The 23,545-nt window shown below is 34.5% G+C and overlaps 3 protein-coding genes across 3 annotated transcripts; 2 read left to right on the plus strand and 1 right to left on the minus strand.

Annotated features, from left to right (window-relative positions):
- Nucleotides 1-330: 330 nt before the first annotated feature.
- LOC109194114 (ferrochelatase-2, chloroplastic) lies at nt 331-4,315 on the plus strand. The gene is made up of 9 exons (XM_019345004.1): nt 331-858; nt 944-1,087; nt 1,693-1,794; nt 2,134-2,237; nt 2,328-2,454; nt 2,762-2,914; nt 3,119-3,219; nt 3,303-3,504; nt 3,624-4,315. The coding sequence occupies exons 1-9, from the start codon at nt 481-483 to the stop codon at nt 3,846-3,848; spliced, it is 1,536 nt and encodes a 511-aa protein (XP_019200549.1). The 5' UTR covers nt 331-480; the 3' UTR covers nt 3,849-4,315.
- A 28-nt stretch (nt 4,316-4,343) lies between these two features.
- On the minus strand, nt 4,344-7,602 carry LOC109194115 (serine/threonine-protein kinase SAPK7-like). The gene is made up of 9 exons (XM_019345005.1): nt 7,303-7,602; nt 7,071-7,145; nt 6,872-6,973; nt 6,691-6,744; nt 6,503-6,595; nt 6,207-6,299; nt 5,498-5,602; nt 5,307-5,405; nt 4,344-4,934 (listed from the first exon to the last, which is right to left on the minus strand). The coding sequence occupies exons 1-9, from the start codon at nt 7,420-7,422 to the stop codon at nt 4,584-4,586; spliced, it is 1,092 nt and encodes a 363-aa protein (XP_019200550.1). The 5' UTR covers nt 7,423-7,602; the 3' UTR covers nt 4,344-4,583.
- A 5,257-nt stretch (nt 7,603-12,859) lies between these two features.
- On the plus strand, nt 12,860-15,527 carry LOC109194113 (patellin-3-like). The gene is made up of 4 exons (XM_019345003.1): nt 12,860-14,066; nt 14,328-14,452; nt 14,572-14,707; nt 15,112-15,527. Exons 1-4 carry the CDS (start codon nt 13,014-13,016, stop codon nt 15,370-15,372), a joined length of 1,575 nt encoding a protein of 524 aa, XP_019200548.1. The 5' UTR covers nt 12,860-13,013; the 3' UTR covers nt 15,373-15,527.
- The last annotated feature ends 8,018 nt before the right edge of the window (nt 15,528-23,545 follow it).

The following is a 23,545-nucleotide window of genomic DNA, read 5'->3' on the forward strand; positions in this document are numbered from 1 at the left end:
ATTAACTTTTAATCCGTTCACATGTTAGATCTCTTTTGAACATGTTTATAAACCTAATCTCTATTTATAGATAAGTTATTTTAAAAGCCTATTCAAAGTCATTTCCTAACACAAGATAAGGCCATAATGAATACTTTTGCCTACGAAATTATACTATGCCTACTTCGTAATGAGAACTCCCAAACCAAACTCATAATATAAAAATAATTAACTCGCCTAAGCTATTATTAATTCATTTTGACAAATAATGAAAATGAAAATAATAATAAAAGCAAAAAAATCAGGTGCGGTCCGTATCTAACCCCGACTGCGACCCGATTGGCGTGGACTCAAATCATCCGCGGCTTTGCGGTTATTATCCGGAATTTGTGGAGATGACCAAACGAGCCTCCATTTTCTTTTCAATTATTTTTTGCGATTAAATTATTTCGAAAAATTCAGAAGTGAATCTCCACTCACAGAAGTTCTACCTTACCTGCCATGGCGCCAGGAGTTACCTGCCGGTTGATTTCCCCATCGACGCCGCACAGTGTCACCTACTCCCCATGGCTGCCGTCGAAGACCGAACAAATGCTTCCGACGCGCTCAGTTTCTCTCTGCTCTTCTCAAAGAACCTCTTCTTCTTGTCATTGCTTCAGACCTAAATTTCAGCCACATCCGAGGCCCAAATCATCTTCTCTACTCGCTAGGTGTTCTGTGGTTTCCGCTGAACAATCGCTAGTTACTTCCACTGTTCAGCAAGTATCCACCGCTCCCCTCGTTGCAGGGGAAAAGATCGGTGTTTTGCTGCTCAACCTCGGCGGTCCTGAAACTCTCGAGGACGTACAGCCTTTTTTGTTTAACCTCTTTGCTGATCCGGTGAGCTTTTGAGAATTTCAGCTGATTTTTACTCTTCTCTCAGCGGTTTTCTCATTTCTGTAACTTAAATGTTTGGTTCGAATAGGATATAATTCGATTGCCGAGGCTGTTCAGGTTTCTGCAAAAGCCCTTGGCTCAATTCATATCAGTTGCTAGAGCTCCAAAGAGCAAGGAAGGATATGCTTCGATTGGCGGTGGCTCTCCTCTTCGACGGATAACTGATGCCCAGGCATGATATGCAGTTATAATCTCACTTAATAATGCTTTAGATAGCTCTAATTATAGTAATGTAGTAAAGCATTCAAATGGCTACTCTTGTCTGATTGTGAAATGACCCTGAAGCCTGAAGGAGATAGTTGTGGAGGTAACAAGTCAAAGCTTTCAGCTAAGGACTTGAAGTTAGTAAAAGTGAGATGAAGAGAGATATGAGAGAAGTCCTCATTTCCTGAATGATGAACTTCAAAAGCTGTAGGAGCTTTATATTTCTTTCTACCATGTACAATGAAGGAGCAGTGCAACTTGTATGTTGGCCTGTACTGACTGCTACTTTTCTAGGAAACTTCAGAGCCTAGAAAATGAAAGTTCTACCTGATAGAACCATTGAGCATTATGTAGTCACTAAATCCTTATGTGAGATAGTATGCATAAAATTTTGTTGTCAATTTCAACAAGTTGATCATTCACCTCTTACCGTTTCCTTTGTTTGTACTGAAGCCTCTCTAGTTTCTTTTAACCATAAGGGATTCATAATGTCATATTAAAGCCGTATATATTTGCTTATTATTATTAGTTTCTTATGTAATTTTGTTTTAAATGACAATTATTATTTTATAGGCTGAAGCATTGAAGGAAGCACTTTGGGGGAAGAATGTTCCAGCAAATGTCTATGTTGGTATGCGCTACTGGCACCCATTCACCGAGGAAGCAATTGAGCAGGTCTTGCACTACAACTTCAGTATTATTTTTGGCATTGCAAGCCTATAAATAGTTCTCATACTGCCTCAATTTGCAACATCCTGACCCAAAAAAAAAAGCCTTTAGTTACAGCAACTTTAGAAGAAACATATAGATCTAAGATTATGAAGAGCAAATATAATTTATTTATTTTACAAAGCTTTTCTTGTTTGAAGAGATGCTATTGTGATTGTGATTTATGGGTGTTTTTATTTTTACTTCTTGTTCTTTTTGAAGTACTTCATACTTGATATTGTTGATATGATCATATGAATGGGTTTAGCTAATTGTTTTAAATTGTTTTTGCTTTTAATTCTGTAGATCAAAAGAGATGGAATCACAAAACTTGTTGTGCTCCCTCTTTACCCCCAGTTCTCTATATCTACTAGTGGTTCAAGCCTTCGACTATTAGAAAGTATATTTCGGTATGGATGCAGTCTTTTTTTATTGTACTGTGTGCCACATAGTTAATTGTGCAGAAACTCATGGAAATAGCAATGAGTATTTTGTTTCAGGGAGGATGAATATCTAGTCAACATGCAGCACACAGTAATTCCTTCCTGGTATCAACGCGAAGGATATATTAAAGCCATGGCTGATTTGATTCAAAAGGAGTTGGAAAATTTTGAATATCCCCGGGAGGTATTTATTTCCATACAAATATTTCCTATACCTTGTGTAAGAGCATATATTTTCTTTTGCCTAAGAAACATGGACCTCAAATATGAAACACATATGTGATGTGATACAGACAGGCTGATATTTGAATTCTTATTTATGTTTGAGATCACTTAAGAGTGTGAGATTTGAAAGAAGTACCTCAAGAAGAGTGGAAGGAATTCACTTTTTCCCTCTGCCTCTCTCTATCTGTATGGCCTGAAGTAGATTATATTGAGGCTGAAACTTATACTTATCTGTTATCATTATTAAGAAGCTTCATTGTATGTAGGTGATGATCTTTTTCAGTGCTCATGGTGTACCTCTGGCCTATGTTGAGGAAGCAGGTGATCCATACAAGGCTGAGATGGAGGAATGCGTGGACTTGATAATGGAAGAACTGGAGAAGAGAAAAATAAATAATGCGTATACTCTTGCATATCAGGTACATCCTATGTTTTCTAGTAATGGACATTTGGATTTAAGTTAGACTTTGAGTCTTCCTCAAATGGAAGTTAACTCCTACCAAACCAAAGAAGTAACATAGAATTGGTTTGCAATTAATCATCTGAAACCGTCCTTTGTGTTTTGTTCTGATGGGTGTTGTAAATATTAAATCATTAACTATAGTTGGTTTATTATGCTGCAGAGTAGGGTTGGACCTGTTGAGTGGCTGAAACCATATACAGATGAGACAATCATTGAGCTTGGCCGAAAAGGGGTGAAAAGTCTCCTTGCTGTCCCTATAAGGTGTTATTCCTGATCTAAACTTTTAAGCACTACTTTTCACATTATGCTGATGCTTATATATTTAGATCTCTGGATATTCGCAGTTTTGTCAGTGAACATATCGAGACATTAGAGGAAATTGATGTTGAGTACAAGGAGTTAGCTCTGGAGTCTGGTATACAGAATTGGGGCCGTGTTCCTGCACTAGGTTGTGAACCCAATTTTATTTCTGATTTGGCAGATGCTGTAATTGAAAGTCTTCCTTATGTGGGAGCAATGGCAGTCTCAAATCTTGAAGCTCGGCAGGTAAATGCTAACTCCTTAATTATAATGGATGAATGCTTTGTTTTTCCCTTAATGTCCTTTGAAACAGATACGGTGAATCCAATGGACTAATGATTCTTCTGGACATTTGGTTTGTGCAGTCCTTGGTTCCTCTTGGCAGTGTGGAAGAGCTATTGGCGGCATACGATTCACAGCGCAGGGAACTGCCACCACCTGTGGTAGTCTGGGAATGGGGTTGGACGAAAAGTGCAGAAACATGGAATGGAAGAGCAGCTATGTTGGCAGTGCTTGTTTTGCTCGTCCTGGAAGTGACCACTGGGGAGGGCTTTCTGCACCAATGGGGTGTACTGCCTTTCTTTCATTGATCATCCCGACATCCTTATCTCTACCTCAGACCATCTTTGAAAGAGGAATCTTTTACCACGGCTCGATCAATCTCCTACACACAAATTATTGTTTCTTGATATGTGGGAACCTTGTACTCAAAAATAGAAGTTATAGTATTCAGGTTTCCTCTTCTATATTCTCATACGTGCTTCGTTCTTCAAGGCCTCAGTTTACCTAGTCTCGAGGGTTGTTGAACATATATACAGAAAGGTAGGACGAGCTGTGCCTCATGACCAAGAGAAGGGCAACGAAGGGGAAGTTAAGTCCTCTCTAATCTTATACTCACTCCTAAGTCTTTTGGTCACACTAACAGTTCAAATATGCGCACTATTTGTGCGTAGTGTATATGATTTGCATGTATGTGAAGGCATTTTGTGGGTTTTTAGACCAGCCTGTTATAAAGGAAGAAGTGACTAATTAAAGGCAAGCAGCTATTAGATTTGAACTCTTTTGCTTGCTTTATTTGAAGTATGTCATCTTACTATTAGTGAATATTTATACTTATCATCTAGACTAGAAAATACTTTTTTTTGGGGGTTGAAGTTGATAATATTACACGAAAGATTAGACTACATATTTGTAAATAAAATAAAATAAAATGCATGTTCTATAGCATGCATGCTAGCTAGCTAGCTGGCCATCATCATCATCATGATCTTGAAATGCTAAACTATAATCACTACAGCGGCGAATTAATTTGAAGATGAGATAGATTAATTGGGTTGGGTGATGTGAAATTCTCCACTTGCATGAACCTGCTTGACGTGCTTGGCATATTCGTCTTCGTCATCGTCATACACATCACTACCTACTACCACTACTTCCTCTTTATTATCTGCTGTGTCTGCGTCTTCATCTCCCCAGGGAAAGCCGGGGATGGTGAGGGACGATGGCGGGGGATTCCTAGCCTCCCCAACGATTTTCATGATGTCCTCCACGCTTTGCAGCCCCGAAAAGGTGGCGTTGTTCCTCTGGTAGTACATTGCTTGACCTGATTCCGCCAGTTCTCTTGGTAAGTTCTTCATGAACCACGGGTGGTTCTTTATATCCTTTAGTGCGATTCTCTGCATCCAATTTATCAACTCCATTTCATTCCTTCTATTCTATATATATCTGAGTCTCAGATGAACAGATATTACATTGTAACATAGCCGGATTCCTTGCAGACTGTACTAATGGTGCCATGTTGGTTGGAAAGGGATGATTGATTTTTAAACTCATCTGGCCATGTGCCAGCTGGCATGGAGTTACACTATTAACTATGCAAATATATGATTATCGTGCATACTTAAACTTCTCAGAACAATTACTGTGATGTTACACTGTCATTATAATGCAGATTAATGATTTAATTTAATGAACAAGTTTTTAGTTTTCCTTTTGAAGTCCCTTCTGTGAAACAGTAAATGAAAAAGGTTAAATTGCAGAAATGGTACCCTGGAAGGACTGGCAACAAATATGCGAGAAAGAAGATGCCTGCAATCTTGAGATATATGAACATAATCTGGAATCTTGTACTGAACATTCATTATTCTCTGCACGTTAAAAATCCACATCACAAAAATGTTTTTCTTTGTGCATTAATCAAAACAAGTAATACGTAATTGGTTTGAACAGCTTAGCTTACTGAAATGGTTTTTCTGAAATTTTTGGGATCGTCAGGGTCTTCAAAAGGGTATGCTCCAACCAACATCACATAAAGAGTCACCCCACATGACCATACGTCCGCCAACTGTTCATTCAAAAGGGGACAATGTTTAATCCTTTTCCAACAAAAGTTAAAAATCCAACAAAACAAAACTACAGAAATGGACAAAATCTCTTGTCTTGTTGTAAAAATACATAAATTCACCTTTCAAGCTTGTTTGAAAACACCTTGACCAAACAACTTATTATTAGTCAATTTGACCAAATTTTTCATTACTTTTAACCGAACAATATTTTCTTACTCAGTCAATTAAAAATAGAGAACACTACTCGAGAATTAATGATTAAATAATAATTTTTATTATTTAATTGCCTTTACTCAAATTACAATTAGTCTCGATCTGCTCCAAATCACATGGCCACATGCCAATTGTGTCGTCTCTAACGTAAAGTGAGCAAATTAATGAACAAAAACTCCATTACCATGTGCTTTTGACAGCTTGCATTTGCTTCAACACAACACTTTTATGGGTTTCTTAAACAACGTTAATTCACGTTTATAGTTTGTTTTCACAAACTTCCAAACTAATGTAAGATGACAATTAACTCTATCAAAATCAAACATGCATGTACGAGTACGACGTTGAACTATTCGGAGAAAAAAACAAACAAACAGACAAACAACGTACCTTGCCGTCGTATTCTCGGCGAGAGAGAACCTCCGGCGCTATGTACGCCGGAGTTCCTACTGTCGACTTTGGTCTTGAATGCAGCACCGACGACTAAACAATCAACATTATTGAGTGTTAATTAAACATATATTTAAATAAAATATCACTAATACAATGTTAACAATTTCTTTTTTAAAATAAATAAATGTTAACAATTTATTTTCTTTCAGTCTCCTTTTTATGGACTATACTCTTTTGTTGTCAACAACATAATACCATAGTCCAAAAACGCAAGTAATTTTGAAATATGATACCTTAGAATATCCGAAGTCACAAATCTTAAGGCGAGGTGCTGGACTTCCATCTAATAGAGTATTTTCCAATTTCAAATCTCTATGGCATATTTGCTGCAAAATTAATTAGCAAATTATAATAAACATTTTGTATTAATTATTATTCCCTAAAATCATAGATAAATCATGAATGGGGGCACTGGGCATACCATGGTATGGCAGAAGTTGACCCCAGATATTAATTGTTGAAAGAAGTACCTAGCCTGAAGATATAAACCCAGAAAAAAAAATGCAATTATTCTAAGCTTTTATCTATATTTATAATTTTAAAAAAATACAGAAAAGAAGAAAATATATATAATAAACGAATGAAATAAAATCAGTCATCACCTCATCTTCACTGAATCTACCAGCTTGGCAGATGCGATCAAACAGCTCTCCACCAGCTGCATACTCCATCACAATAGCCAAATGTGTTGGTGTTAAAACCACCTGTACATATAATCAAGCAAAAAAAAAAAAAAGTAAAATAATAATAATAAATACAAGGAAAATCCATGAAAATGCAGAGAAATTTTGATAGGCCTACCTCTTTAAAGCGTATGATATTGGGATGGCGGAGCGATCTGTGATTTATGATTTCTCTGGCCACATTTTCATCAATCTTAACGAAAAACACATTCGAAAATCGAAGAAAACAAGCGTAAGCGGGCGGCGAGGTTCAAAAACATTATCCGACCGAACAAACGCGATCGGCGAGTTTCATTCGACATGAATATGAATATATAATAAATCAAAACGGCTGGGTGTATATATAGTACCTTCCGACCGCGCTCGATGTATTTCATGGCGACAAGTTCCTTGGTTTCTTTGTGTCGGAGGAGCCGCGCGACGCCGAAGTTGCCGGATCCCAATTCCTTCATCAGCTCGTACTTCTCCATCGTATCTACCCGCCTTCAATTTCAATTCTCTTCTCAGATCAAGATATAGTTACAAACGATATATATATTTGAGGGATATTTTCGGAAATGTAGATGTTTGCAGGTTTATGAAACGATGATCTGCATGGACAAACGTCGCATAAATGGCTGAATTAGAAAGTTGTATTTATAGTGGGGATGAGACGTGTGTAATTAATGCATGGGCATTCATACAAATGATAAAAATATATTGAGGAGTAAGTGACAGTGAGATTCAATGGATGACAGATCATGTTTGAGGAAGCGGCAACTGGCAAATCAAATTTCAACGCACCTTCATTGAAACTGTGTTGACAAAAATAAGACTCGTATTATTTGGATATAAAAATTATGATTCATTCATTGGATTACTCTTTACTGGATTGTCATCCCTCATTTATGAATATCTTGTTTAAGAAAAAATATTACTTCAACTCTTGAGAATATATATATATATATATATATATTTTATTGCGTAATCTATATTGATTAAGTAAAAGATAAAGAAAAAAATGACGAATTATCCTCTAAAATTAATTTATACAAACTGACTCAGGACACAATACAAACCATATTATATATGATGAAATATTAGAGATTAATTTAGTCCAATTGGCCAAGTATAATAAATTTGACAAAACTTAAAAAATTGAAGTCGATTAAGTCTTAAAAGTTCATCAAACCAATGATGTAAAGTTGTGAACAATATTCACTTATGAGCTGTCATTATTGTATGGGAAAGTGTCACATTAGTTTCAATAATCTGTGATATTTTAAATTAATAAATTAGGTTTTAGTCATTTTTACTATTTATACTACTATTTTAGCTAGATTAGCTCAAACATTCTAAAACGCTAAAATTAATGATATTGAAAAATATATACTATCACTTATTATTTGACTTTTCTAAGATATCATATTTGTGACCCGGGATTACTAACAAAAAATCAATTATTTACACGACTACGATTAGATCTGCCCTTTAAAAATAAATATATATTATTAGGATTTGCAATCGAAGTAAAGTTTGATTGAAGAGCATATGAGAAGAAGGAGAAAGGAGTATGGGTGTGAAAGCAGAGCACGTGGGGGTGGGGGCGAATGTGGAGTGTATATGAGATCAAATCACGTGGGATAAATATTATAGAAATCGGACGTCGGCCGGTATGGGATTCCATCCCATTGCCATAATCAACTTGAGTTCTTATTAATTTAATTAAATTCGAAACACAATATTACTAATTAATTATTATTGTCTTTTAATTGATTCGCTTTTTAAGAAAATAATCTCGGGGGATGTTTCTCTGTTGCATTGGATCTCCGAACACGGCGACCTCCGAGGGGAGGTAGCGTTGAGGATTTTGACTTTTGGGTTTCCGCCAACTAATGCTTTCTCCTCCCTTTCTTTTTGGTGCAAAAGTACAATTGCAACCAATTTATATTGAGTTATATTACATGTATACTTTCAAATCTTACTTCCTAAATTTTTATTCACTGATGTATCGTGTTTTGATAAGTCATTTTTTTTTATGTGGATCCCAATACAAATGCCTCTATCAAGATTTTATGTGTGATACTAAAAATTGTGAATAAAAAATGAGAGTATACATAACATTTTCCATTACCATTAGTATAATTTTAAATAATTTAATTTCCACACCCATTGTATACTTCATGGATGTGTGAGATTATTTTTTAAAGATTTATAGAATATAACATTTATTTAAAATTGAATCTTTTTTTTTTTTTTTTTGCATAAATAAAATACGAATGATAAGTGACAATGGTATAGACAATAAAATAGGGGTGAAAGTAAGTTACTGATGAATTGAACATTTAAGTGAGGATGATAAATAGAGTAAGCTATGATGGTGATTAATGTATAGTACACTAAAAAATAATAGATGTACTCACTACTCTCATGTAATATAGCTCTCTCTCTCTCTCTCTCTCTCTCTCTCTCTCACACACACACACACACACACACACACACACACACACACATATATATATATATATATATATATATATATATATATATATATATATATATATATATATATATATATATATATATATAATTTGGTAAAAAAATGAATAGATAAAAAGTGTTTTTTTTTTTAATAATCAAAGCAAAACACTTTAACCTAGAGTAAAAAATAAGAGTATAGTAAGTAAGCATTCACCCTTAGAATATGTTTGAAAATCATGAAAATGATTTTTGAAAAATATTTTTTAGAAAATGAATTATTTTTTAAAAAATATTTTTTATTTTCCGTGTTTAGTTGCATTCTAGAAAATTGTCCTTGTGTATTTGGTTCATTTTTCAAAAAAAAAAAAAAAAAAGGAGCAAAATTGTATAATTAAAATTTTAATTATTGTTAACTAAAAAAGATTTGATAACATCTATTTGACAATATGTTTTGCTCAACTATTTTTTTTTCAAATAAAAAAAAAAATTAAAAGGGCAGAGTACTGGTTGCCGTCAAAAGAAGGTAAAAAGTCAAGGATGGCGGAAAAAAAATCGTGTGAATTTAAAAAATGACTTTTAAAAAAAATAAAAATCATTTTTCAATAAAACAAATTTATTTTCTTCTTAACCGGAAATAATTTGTCGTTGACTTTAATTTTTCACCATCTCTTCTCTTAAACATTAAAAATTCAGAAGATAATATTCAAAAATCATTTTATGGATTTCAAATACACCCTTGGAAATCAACCTCACCGAAAGATAAAGTTTGTACATGATTCGATTGTATTAATCTTGGAGGTCGGTGCGAGTGCAGTGTGCTATTTTTTTTTAGTAATTTGAAAATTAGTTTTTGTTCATTGCTTGCAGAGTTGCGGCAAATTATGGTCCACACACTGTTACGTGGATCATAATAAAAAGTATATTTTTAATATATTAAATATACATTATTTTTATACTGTAGGTATATTATACAATATAATATATATTCAGTACAAAAATAATGTACATTATTTTTATACTGAATGTACATTATTTTTGTACTAAATGCACATTATTTTACAATATACAAAATATGGTCCATACAATTTGTGTGGACCATGTTCCACACAATAATGATTGCAGAGTTGCACTCCCACTCGATAAGTTTATGGGCTTGGGTGGCAATTTATATCTTACACCACGGTGCGCGTTGCACTATGCGCCCAGATGCAAAACGACGTCGTTTTAATTATTTTTTTTTTGAAATTTTCCGCCTCAGTGAATGGCAATAGTTTTTTCTTTAAAAAAAAAACTCGCTGTTCAAGAATGTACATAATGTTATACTAGAATACACATAATGTTATACATGAATGTACATAATTATATAACAAAATATACATACTCTTTTTAAAAGATAATACACATAATCTAACATAATACATAATAAACATAAACTTTTAACATAATACACATCAACTCTTAACATAATACACACAAATTTTCTGATTCGAATGTACATAATTGTATAAAAAGAATGTACATAATTGTATAAAAAATACACATAACTGTATGAACCAATACACATAACGTTGTGAACAAATACACATAACGTTGTGAACAAATACACATAATCTCAGCAACTTCCTACCGCGCCTCCCAACACTATCCCAAAACGACGTCGTTTTGAGAGGCGCGCGGCGCACAGTGCTATGTGCGCCATGGTGTAGGATATAACGATTGGGCTTGGGTTGTGCTTAAAATTTTAGATGCTTGATCCTTTTGAATTTATGGGCTCTAGTCATCTTGAAATTGAGCGTTTATTTTAAAAGCCTATATATAGTGGGTCGGTCTTTTTATGGCCCAGTTAAAACTTAGCAATCCATAATATAATGCAAATCCCTCATTCCCTCGGCAATTTATATCATAGACCCTGGTCCAATATATACATTTAATTTCATAATGTATAAAATTTATGTTCATAATGTATAAAATTTATGTTTATAATACATAGACACATAAACACGATATAATGAAGACACATAATCACTTAACATAATAAATAGAATTTATATTTATAATGGTACAAATTTCATAATATATAGAATTCATGTTTATTATATCATGTTTATGTGTATGTGTATTATGAACATAAATTCTGTACATTATGAACATGAATTCTGTACATGAAGTCAAAATATATGTATTGAACCAGGGTCCACAGTACACTGTGCACCCTGGTCCACGATATAATGATTGCATTCCCTCGGTCCCTCCCCACCCTACCATTGAGTGGTTAAAAGACACTTCCCATACAATTGAAGAACAAAAATTAACAAATATATAATTGAAGAGTAAAAAGTGTTATTTATTTATAATTGAAGAACGAAAAATGTCATTTTTTTCTTAATATAATTTCAATATTGAGTATTTTTAACTCATTTCTTATCTGTTTTGTATGGGTATCAAATGGTATCAGTGTTTTTTGCACTAGATATAATTATGTATGTTTTTTGAGATGTATTGCATATTCTCAATACTTTTTCTCAAAATATACCATGCATCCTAACATGTCATGTACTCATGTATAATTGTATTTGATACATAAATTAATGATAGCTTAAAAAATATTACAATGATGAGCATTACAAAAGGAAAAGGTTTTTCTTTAAGATAACCATTTTGCCAGTTCTAATCCACTCGAAACACAGATCAACTTTGTGGCCCATAGTCCCACAAAAAATCAAGAAAAGCATGGGAGAGTTTAATAAAGTGGCCATTTCTGCTTAATCACCGGCTTTAACACCTTAACATCATAACACACACATTCATGCTCTAAAAGCATTAACCTTAATTATTGTAACGGCATTGTTGTTCTCTCTGGGATTTGTGTCACACTTTGCATCAACCAAGTGATAATAACAGTAAAACAACAATATATAATCATGACTAAACAATCAAATTACCCAAGAAAATAAAAAACACAAGACTCGTTTTCTTCACATTGTGAATATGAATATGTTCACATTAATATCAAATCCCTATATTTCACATGTTATATGACATGGCCACGAGCACATAGTTAATGTTGTTGAGTTTGATAATGTTTACCTCCTAAACACGAGACTCACGACTATCTTAATAAAACTTATAAAAGAGTAAATTACCAGGTGTATCTAAATTGTCTTATATTAAATTTTTAAAAGTGTTTGTATAATGATTCTTACACCTATACAGGGTAGTATCTAAACGGAGTGTGTGTTAATAATCTGGTCATAACCTCACAAACATGTCCAGTTCATCTAACCCTCTTCAGAAAGTTTCTATGTCTGATTGTTCGGAGTGATTTTCGGACCCTCTATCTTTGTTTGTAATGTGTTGCTTTCGGATATGAATTAATGAATGTGGTTTTTAGAAAAAGAACTTCAAAGATTCAAAAGAAATACAGAGGAGAAAAGCAGAAGTCTGACTAAAATCAAAGCTGGTCTTTTTACTTTGCCAGATTGGTCCAACCCCACCACCAACTACAACTCCCTTCAAAAACTGCCCCTTCCTTCTTCCCATTCTCCACACCTCCATCACCATTCTCTCTCTCTCTCTCTCTGATACTTACAACCATTCAACAATGGCTCATGAAGAAGCAGTTCAAGTTCAGAAGCCTGCAGAGGAAGTGGTGGTTGTGGCTGAAGTTTCATCAGGGCCTGAGAAGCCATTACCAGCGAACGTAGACTCTGTTCCGGTGCCGGAATCAGAGATGCCGCCGGAAAAAGAAGGAGATTCCGGCGAAGAGACAGCGCCAAAGGACTCAGAAAACGAAAACATGAAGGAAGAAACCACCATAGCTTCCGAGCTCCCTGAAACTCACAAGAAAGCACTCCAAGAATTCAGAAAGCTCGTTCAAGATGCTCTCAGAAACCACGAATTCAGTGATTCTCCCCCCAAAGAAGATGCAAAAACGAAAACAGAAGAGAAGAAAACAATCGGAAGCTGTATTGAGAAGGAGGACACAAGCTCCGAGCCTTCAGTTCAATCTGAAGAATCCCAAACCGACGACGGAGCCAAAACGGTGGAAGCCATTGCAGAGACCATAATCGCGGTTTCAACCTCGGAAGATGCTAAAACCTCTGTTCAATCCAACACAAGCCCAGAAAACCAGCAGCCGGAAGAAGCGGTGTCCATTTGGGGGATCAAACTCATGGAAGACGACAAAACCGACGTAATTCTCCTCAAATTCCTGCAAGCCAGAGATTTCAAGGTGAAAGAAGCGTTGACAATGCTGAAAAACACCATCAACTGGAGAAAAGAATTCAAAATCGAGGAGCTTCTAGAAGAAGATCTGGAAACCGGGAGTGAATGGGAGAGAGTTGTGTTCATGCATGGACACAGCAAAGATGGGCACCCCGTATGCTACAACGTTTACGGACATTTCCAGAACAAAGATCTGTACACAAACACCTTCTCCGATGAAGAGAAGAGACAGAGATTCCTGAGATGGCGGATTCAGTTTCTTGAGAAGAGCATAAGGAAGCTGGAGTTCACACCTGGTGGGATTTCCACCATTGTTCAGGTCAATGATCTCAACAACTCTCCAGGGCCTGCTAAATGGGAGCTTAGACAAGCTACCAAACAGGCCCTTCATTTGCTCCAGGATAACTATCCTGAATTCCTTGCCAAACAGGTTAGTTTGCATTCACTAAACTCGATTTATTGCCAAACAGGTTTTGCAATCCTAACCTTCTTGGTTCGAACCAATCAACTATGTGATAATATTATCTCCTAGTATTTGGTGCAACAACTTTAAACTTTCTCGCAGGAATATTATTATTATTATATAATAAAAAGTAATAAGAAGTGTACATTCCTAGTCTAAATCATTATATAATATAATATAATAATGTTGATTAAGTTTATGGTGTGTCTGGATTTATTTTGTTTTTAGGTGTTTATCAATGTGCCTTGGTGGTATCTAGCAGTGAGCAGAATGACCAGTCCCTTTTTGACCCAAAGGACCAAAAGCAAATTTGTCTTTGCTGGCCCTTCCAAATCAGCTGAAACCCTTTTCAAGTAAGTATCCAAAACAAACAAGACTTGGGTTTCTGCTACTTTCAATCTGCTTTTCCTTTCTTGAACTGAGGTTTCAATTAATTGTTTGTTTTGTTCTTACAAAAATGAAACACATACAGATACATAGCTGCCGAACAAGTGCCTATTCAGTATGGAGGACTGAGCAAAGATGGAGAGTTTGGAACAGCTGATAGTGTCACTGAAATTACTGTTAAGCCCTCTGCCAAACATATTGTTGAGTTCCCAGTCACTCAGGTCAGCTATTATATGTTCCGGATTTTACTTTAATATTTACAAATAAGTTGAAATAGTGTCACCCTTACCTTACCTTCCCATCCCGATACTAAAATAAAATTGAAGCTCGAGCTCGATCTAATTCGGCTCGAAATATGTATAAAACACGGAATTTTCGAAATGGGAAACTGCTTCTTTGGATTCTCTTACCACCTGACATCACCAACTATGTATTGTCTGTCTCATTTTAGTTGACCAAACACACTCCGATGACTTGTCTGGTTTCTGTCATCTTTTTTTTACACTCTACGAGGAAACCAAACACTCAAAGAATCTTAGTTAAACATTACATCAACTATTCATATTTTTTCTCAAAAAAAAAAAAAAAAAGGTTCATTTTCAACTCACATTGTTTGATTGTGCAGAAGTGCATTCTGACATGGGAGATGAGAGTTGTGGGATGGGAAGTGAGCTATGGAGCAGAGTTTGTACCCAGCGCAGAAGATGGGTACACTGTGATAATACAGAAACTCAGAAAATTTGGTAACTCAGCCTGTGAAGAACAAGTGGTTTGCAATAGTTTCAAGATTACTGAACCTGGAAAAGTGGTTCTCACCATTGATAACCACACCTCCAAGAAGAAGAAGCTCCTCTATCGTTTGAAAGCCAAACCTTCCCTTGATTAACTTTTCCAATGAATTTCTTTTGTTTGTTTCATGAATTTTTTGTGTATGTGGAATGAATGTATTTGTTTCCCCTCTTTCTAGACTCTCTTTCCATCAATGTTTTTGTTACAAATCCAAATCTTACACCTTAATTTAATTGAAGTCTTATATATTGATATGAATTTTCATCTCAATGTAGAATGTATGAATTTTACTTCCAAATTCTAAATTATTTTTGTATAAAATAAAATTATATTTTATTTATGTATATGGTAGGATTAAAAGCTTTAGTTATTTGTTATGAAATAAAATGATTTGAAGTAAAAAAGAAAAGTTTAGGTAAAATGGTATAGAAATTAATCAACGGGGTAGCTTAAATGGCAAATGAGCTCTTTTTCCTGGGTAGGATAATCTGAGTTTGATACCCACAAGTGACGATTTTTCCTGGGTCAGCTTCTTTACTTCTTGGAGCGAGCATGAATTAGTCGGGTGAATTAAGTAAGACCTTAAGACGTGGTACGTACAGAGAAAGATCCGAAATAGAAATTTATGTCATGTCAGCCAGTTTGTTGCATCGAATCTATAATAATGATTGAGATTCCTAAGGGGTCCTGAGCTAAATGAAGAGAAATGATTAATGTATGCAGTGAAGTAAAGATGAAGAGAACCTAAAAGCAGAGACAGCATTGGTCGGAGCATGATAATGCTGGTCGGATTTTGGCCCTTTTCAAGACGATGAAGCATGCTTCTTATTTTTAATTAATTATTTATTTTAATTTCTTGTTTATTTGAGGGAGATCAAAATTAAAGTCCAAAGGGTGCTTCTGCGGTTCCACAAAGAAGAGTCACAAGAGATACTATTGATTAATTCTCTGTAAGGTAAACTTGGAGCGAGAGTAGTTTGTCCTTTAAATTTACTTTAACATCTAAACATTAACCGTCCCAATAAACTGTGAAGTATTGTTAATTTGTTTATTCAAATTAAAGGTTTTCAATAATTTGAAAACAATAATAATATACTGGGAGAGCTTAATGGTTCAACAGTCATCTTAAAAGTTGTTCTCTAGTGATAGGGTGGGAGCTGATAAGAGGTGATGAAGACTCCTTGTGCACAAACCCACAGAGTGTACACGGGAGCGTTATGCTGTGCAACCGTACGTGTGCACCATGCATGGTGCACACGGTTGCAAAAACGACGTCGTTTTGACGTCCAACTTAAAAAAAAAAAATTAGAATTGCATAACTATACATCCATAACTTTATAACTATACATCCAGAATTGCATAACTACACATTCATAACTTCATAACTATAAATCCAGAATTGCATAACTACATATCCATAACTTTATAACTATATGATAGTACTAATTCCCGGTAGTCGGTTGTACTCGTAGAATATATGTAATGCAAGTAATATGTATGAACAAGAGAGAAATAGCTCAAAGGGTATTTTATTCATGCTTTGTTCTTGGGTGCTTTCTTGTAGCTAAAGAGAACGAAGAGATCAAGCTAAATGCATAGAGAGAGAGTAGAGTGAGTGGCCGAAGGGGTGGAACCCCTCAGTTGGAGGGCTAGAAGCACTTTTATAGGGGCAAGGAGGTGGCGGGTTTGACCTGTCACCTTTGACCATGACCCGTAGACCGAGACTGAACCGCTTGACCCGATCCGATTATAAGTGGGAACACGGATCCGAGGTATATAACCTATCACTATACATTCAGAATTGCATAACTACACATCCATAACTTCATAACTATAAACTCATAATTGCATAACTACATATCCATAACTTCATAACTATACATTCAGGATTGCATGCATAACTACACATCCATAACTTCATAACTATACATTCAGAATGTGAAATTATAACTTCATACCTATACATTCAGAATGTGAAATTATAACTTCATAACTATACATTCAAAATTGCATGCATAATTACACATCCATAACTTTATAACTATAAATCCAGAATTGTATAACTACACATCCATAATTTCATAACTATAAATCCAGAATGTGAAATTATAAAATTATGAACATATATTTACAATTTACATAACTAACGACAATCGAAAATGATTTTTTTTTATTTAAGTAAAACGACGCCGTTTTTGCATCCGTGTGCACCATGCATGGTGCACAACATAATTTGCCCACAGGCAGGGGTGGCAACTAAGAAGTGACTGGACGACACGCGATTTACCTTCTCTCATGCTTTAAGATAGGGATTTTGTGGGATTAAGGATTAGTTTAGCGTAAGATGGGAAATCCAATGCACAACAACAATAATAATAGTAGGCAAATTATTGTGTGGACCGTGGTCCACACAATGTTATGTGCACCAAACAAAAAGTACATTTTAATATACTAAATGTACATTATTTTTGTACTGAATGTACATTATACAATATAATGTACACTCAGAACAAAAATAATGTACATCCCCTAAATACAATGTACATTATTTTTGTACTGAATGTACATTATTTTTGTACTAAATATACATTATTTTACAATAGACAAAATATGATCCACACAACTTGTGTGGACCATGATCCACACAATAATAATTGATAATAATAGGGTCACTTAAGCAAGGCTCAATATGCCAATTTGGTCCAACAAGAAGAAAGCCTTTGTGCAGGCCAGGTCATTCGATATAAATGGGTTGAGAAACTATTGTATGTAGATAGTAGTGTTCTATACTTGTATGACTTAGGAGTTTTGACAAACTAACATTTTGGCCCATGACCACCAGGAAACCTAGATATGTGTTTGTCTTCTTCCTCATATACGTATTTGAAGTAATTCATTTTCCCCTTTTTACTATAGGAATAGCAGTATTGGTACACTTTTTCCTTTTTACCTAATTAACGTGACCATACTGATAGACCCAAAAAACGTGATTGTAACATTTTTTTTTCTCTCTCTTTTTGAGTAAGTAAAATCAAAACATGTAAAGAGAATAATATTATCACAAAGTATATCGTGCATGCATTTTCTTAAAAATAGTGTTTAATGGAGGAATTGAAATGGACTCCGAAATAATTATAAACAGAAAAAATGGACTCCGAAATAATTATAAACAGAAAATACGTTAATGATGATATTAAGAACTTTTCTATATTAAGATTCCTTTGAGAGTACAATGGTCAATGTGTGAATAAGACACCAAGTTCCCCTACAAGTTATGGATCAACAACATTTTTACATAGAGAATTTGATGATTCCTTTAATATTGCTCATTTCCCAAGCGAAGTGGTACTATACATATAATAGTTGTAATAGTTGTAATGACTATTAGCCAACTATGTTTCTCAGATCTCATAAGCTGACCTGACACCTTTCTTAATATAGAAAAGTTCTTAATATCATCATTAGTATCGCCCATTTTTCAAGCGAAGTGGTACATATAATAGTCCTAATAGTTGTAATGACTATTAGCCAATTATGTTTCTCTGACCTCATACACTGACCTGACACCTTCCTTCCTTCAAATAGGGTCCATGTATATTCATCATTGTTGATTGAAGGAATTTAGACATTTAATTAATTAATAACACCCCACCCCACCCCTCCCCTGGCCACTGTAGCAACTAAGTTGTTGATAAACTCTCTATTGTCCAATCGCATTAAATAAGACAAGTTGAAAGATAGGACATGAAAATTCTTTCTATTTATCCATACAAGAATCATTCTTCTTTTTATATGTGTGTGGAAGAGAATGCCAAATTAAGAATCAATTGGCAATACTAAAGAGAAGGTTTAAGATTAAGACGAATTTTTTTTATTTAAAGTCGAACATGATTTTATCTACTTACTCTGAAGTTATTAGAATAAAATAGTATATGTACGCTTGATCCATAATCTCCTCAAATAAATTAACAAATTATTAAAAGTTTAAAGGATTTAGCAATAACAACACAACGAGGGTGTTGGGTAAGTAGCGGTTAACTAAATGGGTTAGTGAGTTTGAGTATTTGATATCATTAGCTGATTGTAGAAAGATGTTTGGTAAATCATTTGTTAGCTGATAGCTGATTACATGCAAAATAACTTTCTCAAAAAGCTTATTGAAAAAGCTGTTTTGAGCGGCTTGAATTTTAGCATTTTGAAATAATAAGCTATTACAAAAAGCTAGTTAATCAAACACTTATATGAATGTTTAACCAAGTCAAACAACTAATAATGGTATGTCAAAATTAGAGTTTTCACATTTTTTATCTCACGAGTAATGTGGCACTAACAGGATTGCTCTACGATTTTTTAACCTTGCAAACTTGAACCATGACTATCATTTTTTTTAGCACAAATGGTCCTTTCGGCTCAATTTTTGTCCGGGAAAAAAATTTCCTCTTTATAACTGAGTTGAGCCGTGGATGAAGATTTGGCCGGAAGGACCATTTTTGCTAAAAAAAAAAAAAAAAAAAAGTGATAGTCGTAGACTAAGTTTGCAAAGTTTAAAAGTCGTAAAGTAATTTTATTATTGCCGCAATACTTATAGGATCAAAGTGTAAAACTGTCGTCAAAATTGATTAATAATTAAACTAACTGTGTTATGATCGATATTATTATATTGTAACATGTGACTGGTAATGGCATGGTTTGAAGTTTAGGGGAAAAAAGAAAGTGAAGTGGATGATATAATGATGAGTTGGAGCAGTAGTTGCACCATCCATTAATTAATTAATTATTATGTGCAATAAATACTGTTACAACTATTACGTGCATGATTAGACATATTGGGGTGGGGATTTTATTCTGTGAAATGAAAACAACAAGTTTGAATCACAACATGGACGTCCCTTTCCGAAAACGAAATCTCCATCTCCCTTAGCTTTCCACAATATGTTAGGTGCTATCTTCAATTCGCTCGTATTGCCGCCTTTGCCCTCCCCTCACCTTCTAGAACTTTGCCTACCTCACCTCTATTATTCATCACTTTCTTATTTTACTCATTTTTTTTTTTGTTAACTACATGATGGAATATAGTGCACCAAACCAACCTACTTAGACTTGGTCCAATACTAGGGATTGAAAACATGAGTGTAGAAGCCCAACCTTTACCCGAACATACAATAGTCAGCTGTGTAGACCATGGTCCTAAAATGACGTTGTTTAATTTTGTGTATTTTACGCGTTTCACTGTAACATATATACAATTTTATAATTTATATAGTCAGCTGCGTGTACTGCTCTGTTTGGTAAATGGCTGTTAACTAATTGTGTTAATTAGATGGTATTATTAGTTGATAACATTAGCGGTTATAGAAAAGTGTTTGGTAAATTAGCTGATAGCTGTTTGGTATAATTTATTTTTGAAAAAGTTGTTTGGAGTAGCATTTTGAATTTTAGCATTTTGGAATTGCAAAAAACTAATTAATCACACTCATATTGATATTTTAACTAAATCAAACAATTAATTGTGGTCAAATAAGCCAAAATTGACCTATAGGCCAATTTTTTACCAAACAGGGTCAATGTACATTATTTTAACTCACCATAAACTACATTGGGGATGTTTGATAAATCATAAGTGGTTGTTAGCTGATAGCTGATTGTGTTAGTGAGTTTAACTAGTTGATAGCATTAGTTGATTGTAGAAAAGTGTTTGGTAAATTAGTTGTTAACTATTAGCTGATTACATATAAAATGACTTTCTCAAAAAGCTGATCGAAAAAGCTATTTTGAGCAGCTTTTTGAAGTTTACCATTTTGGAGCAATAAGTTGCTACAAAAAGCTAATTAATCAAACACTTTTGATTGTTTAACCAAATCAATCCGCTAATAGTGGTCAAATAAGTCAAAATTGACTGATAGGTTAACTATTTTACCAAACAGTGTCACTATCTTATCCCAGAATTTTAATTATTCTAACACATAAAATTCAACAATGTCATTTAGTTGTGTGGACCGTAATTTGCCTTACCTAAACGAAGTTAATCGCGTATTGAGCCGTGAAACAACAAATCTGCTCATAATCTCACACTATGGATATCGATTTTTAAACTTTAGTTTATCCTCTCAAATACTGCCTACTTAAACCACTAAGCTAAATCTGTGCCGACGAATTTTTGTTCTCAAACAATAGGAAGATGTTCGCTTCTTATCTAAAATCAGCGTGAACTGCTGATCTTAGCTGGAGGAATGGTTCAATAATGGAGAAGGCAATAACACTACATTGTTCATCATAACTCGATTGCCTCTCTTCTTTTCTCACGAACATCAATTCTTTATGGCACTACTCATTCATCATGTGTTTTAATCTTTTATATTTTTAATACAATGAGTTGACTAAACTAGCTAGTGCTACATATATAATTGCATCATAAATTTCCAAGTGGAAGGGTTTATCAACCTCTTTCATACTTCAAAATATTATTATATGGTGTAATACTAAAAAGTATAATTTAAAAATTGTAAACATATTTTAGATTCAAACCTTATATGAATAGAGATATATAGCACAGCTTCCTCAAATAAAATTATGAACTAAGTTAGTGCGATAAGGTTTGAATCTAAAATATGTTTACTATTTTTCAATTATACATACTGTATAGTAATTTACCATATGAAACCTTATGAATAGAGATAGCAGAGCTTACTGCGGTATATTTATTTTTATACTCATAGATGAACTAATAAAGTAATTTTATTTGTTGCAATTATTGTAATTAATATATTTATTTTTATACTATATTTTTTGAACTAAGTTAATCTATGGCGGCATTATTTACCTTTATTTTTTTTTTTTCAAAAAATGGTGTATTTTAATTTGCTTATAAATAATATAGATATTATTGCTTTGTTGACTACCAGGGTAGTCATTCGTTGGGCCAACATGACCGGTTGAATGAATGAAAGGTAAATAATTTGAGAGGAAAAATAAAGAGAGACAATATTTTTTATGTGAAAATCACAAGCTTTTTTAGGTGGTGCCAAGTGAAAATTCACTATGTTTTAGGTAGTTTGGTACATGTACGAATGGATTTTTATTTAGAGAGCTATAAGTGTCGATTGAGCTCCCCTTTGCGGCTATAGCTAGAAAGTGGTGGCCTTTCTCTCTTATTAAACAATAGCAGCGCATTTGTGAACCCTATTGCTAGAGAGTGGATGTCTAATCCTTGCAAGAGAGTAGATGTCTAACCCTTAATTTACAATGTGACCTTAGGGGTATTTATACATAGAGAATTGATTAAAGAAAGGAAAGGAAAGACGTAACAAATTTGAGCTTTAGAAACTTGCCTAAACTAATTTAAGTCTTGTTCCCCAAGTTATGATATCTCTTTCCTTAAGATAAGGAATTGAAATCTCGCTCCAAATTTGGGAAAATCTCCCGAATACTGCTCTTCCTGCTTCTGGTTCCGACGCCCTGTCAATCTCCTTGCTTCCCGGTCGCCTAACAGGTGATACTGACATGCCGAGCTACTTGATGCTTGTGCCGCCACCGATGTAATTGACTGATCGCCTAAGTTTGCCGGCCGCCAAGAATGGCAGATCGCGGGTCTCAACATTCTACCTGTTCTCCTTGCTTATTGTCATCTCGCGCCCGACCGCCTAGCGGGCGCTACTGACCGGCCGAACGACTTAATGCTCGCGACTGGATGCTGGTCAACAGGTTGATTGCCTGGTGTTAGTAGGTAGGGTGTCTGCTTGGTACTAGTCGGCAGGCTGGTCACCTTCTCATCTCGTGGTAGGGTGGATAAGATAGTGCAAAGCCTCGAACCTCTAGGACACCAGTATGGCTTCATGCCTTGCGGCTTATCGTGGGGCCGACTACGGTACCTATTGAGTTTGATTACCTAAAGATATTGATTGAGTACCTGAAGGCTGAAGCTAGGTATCTAACAGATATTATTATTATTATTATTATTATTACTGGTGTTGCACAAAGGCATGTGGTGGCCATTAAGACAGTCAACACTCACCTACCCCACATTACGTAAATTGAATAATTTTGATACCTTCCTTGCCACTTCAATTTGGTCCATTCTGGTATTTGAATGAATCAAACTAACGAATTGAAAGCTTCTAGAAACATTTTTTTTTTTTTTCAGTTTGAGCTACCACGCCATAATAACGACAGTTAGTAAAAGTTGCACTCTCTTTAGGTTAGTCATTCCTTGTATAAATTTTTAAAATTAAATAACATAGAATGAATAAAAAAAAAAAGAAGAAGAAGAAGAA

This window comes from Ipomoea nil, unplaced genomic scaffold (assembly GCF_001879475.1).
Source record: "Ipomoea nil cultivar Tokyo-kokei standard unplaced genomic scaffold, Asagao_1.1 scaffold1932, whole genome shotgun sequence".
In the NCBI taxonomy this organism is placed as follows: Eukaryota; Viridiplantae; Streptophyta; class Magnoliopsida; order Solanales; family Convolvulaceae; genus Ipomoea; species Ipomoea nil.

Excerpts from the sequence above, each read along its gene's own strand:
- LOC109194113 (XM_019345003.1), top strand. The coding sequence starts at position 13,014 with ATGGCTCATGAAGAAGCAGTTCAAGTTCAGAAGCCTGCAGAGGAAGTG. Across the intron at positions 14,067-14,327 it reads CTGAATTCCTTGCCAAACAG|GTGTTTATCAATGTGCCTTG; the intron begins GTTAGTTTGCAT and ends TTTTGTTTTTAG. Across the intron at positions 14,453-14,571 it reads TCAGCTGAAACCCTTTTCAA|ATACATAGCTGCCGAACAAG; the intron begins GTAAGTATCCAA and ends AAACACATACAG.
- LOC109194115 (XM_019345005.1), bottom strand. The coding sequence starts at position 7,422 with ATGGAGAAGTACGAGCTGATGAAGGAATTGGGATCCGGCAACTTCGGC. Across the intron at positions 6,745-6,871 it reads GTAGATTCAGTGAAGATGAG|GCTAGGTACTTCTTTCAACA; the intron begins GTGATGACTGAT and ends TTATATCTTCAG. Across the intron at positions 4,935-5,306 it reads TTGTTGCCAGTCCTTCCAGG|AGAATCGCACTAAAGGATAT; the intron begins GTACCATTTCTG and ends AATTGGATGCAG.
- LOC109194114 (XM_019345004.1), top strand. The coding sequence starts at position 481 with ATGGCGCCAGGAGTTACCTGCCGGTTGATTTCCCCATCGACGCCGCAC. Across the intron at positions 859-943 it reads TTAACCTCTTTGCTGATCCG|GATATAATTCGATTGCCGAG; the intron begins GTGAGCTTTTGA and ends TGGTTCGAATAG. Across the intron at positions 1,795-2,133 it reads CCGAGGAAGCAATTGAGCAG|ATCAAAAGAGATGGAATCAC; the intron begins GTCTTGCACTAC and ends TTAATTCTGTAG.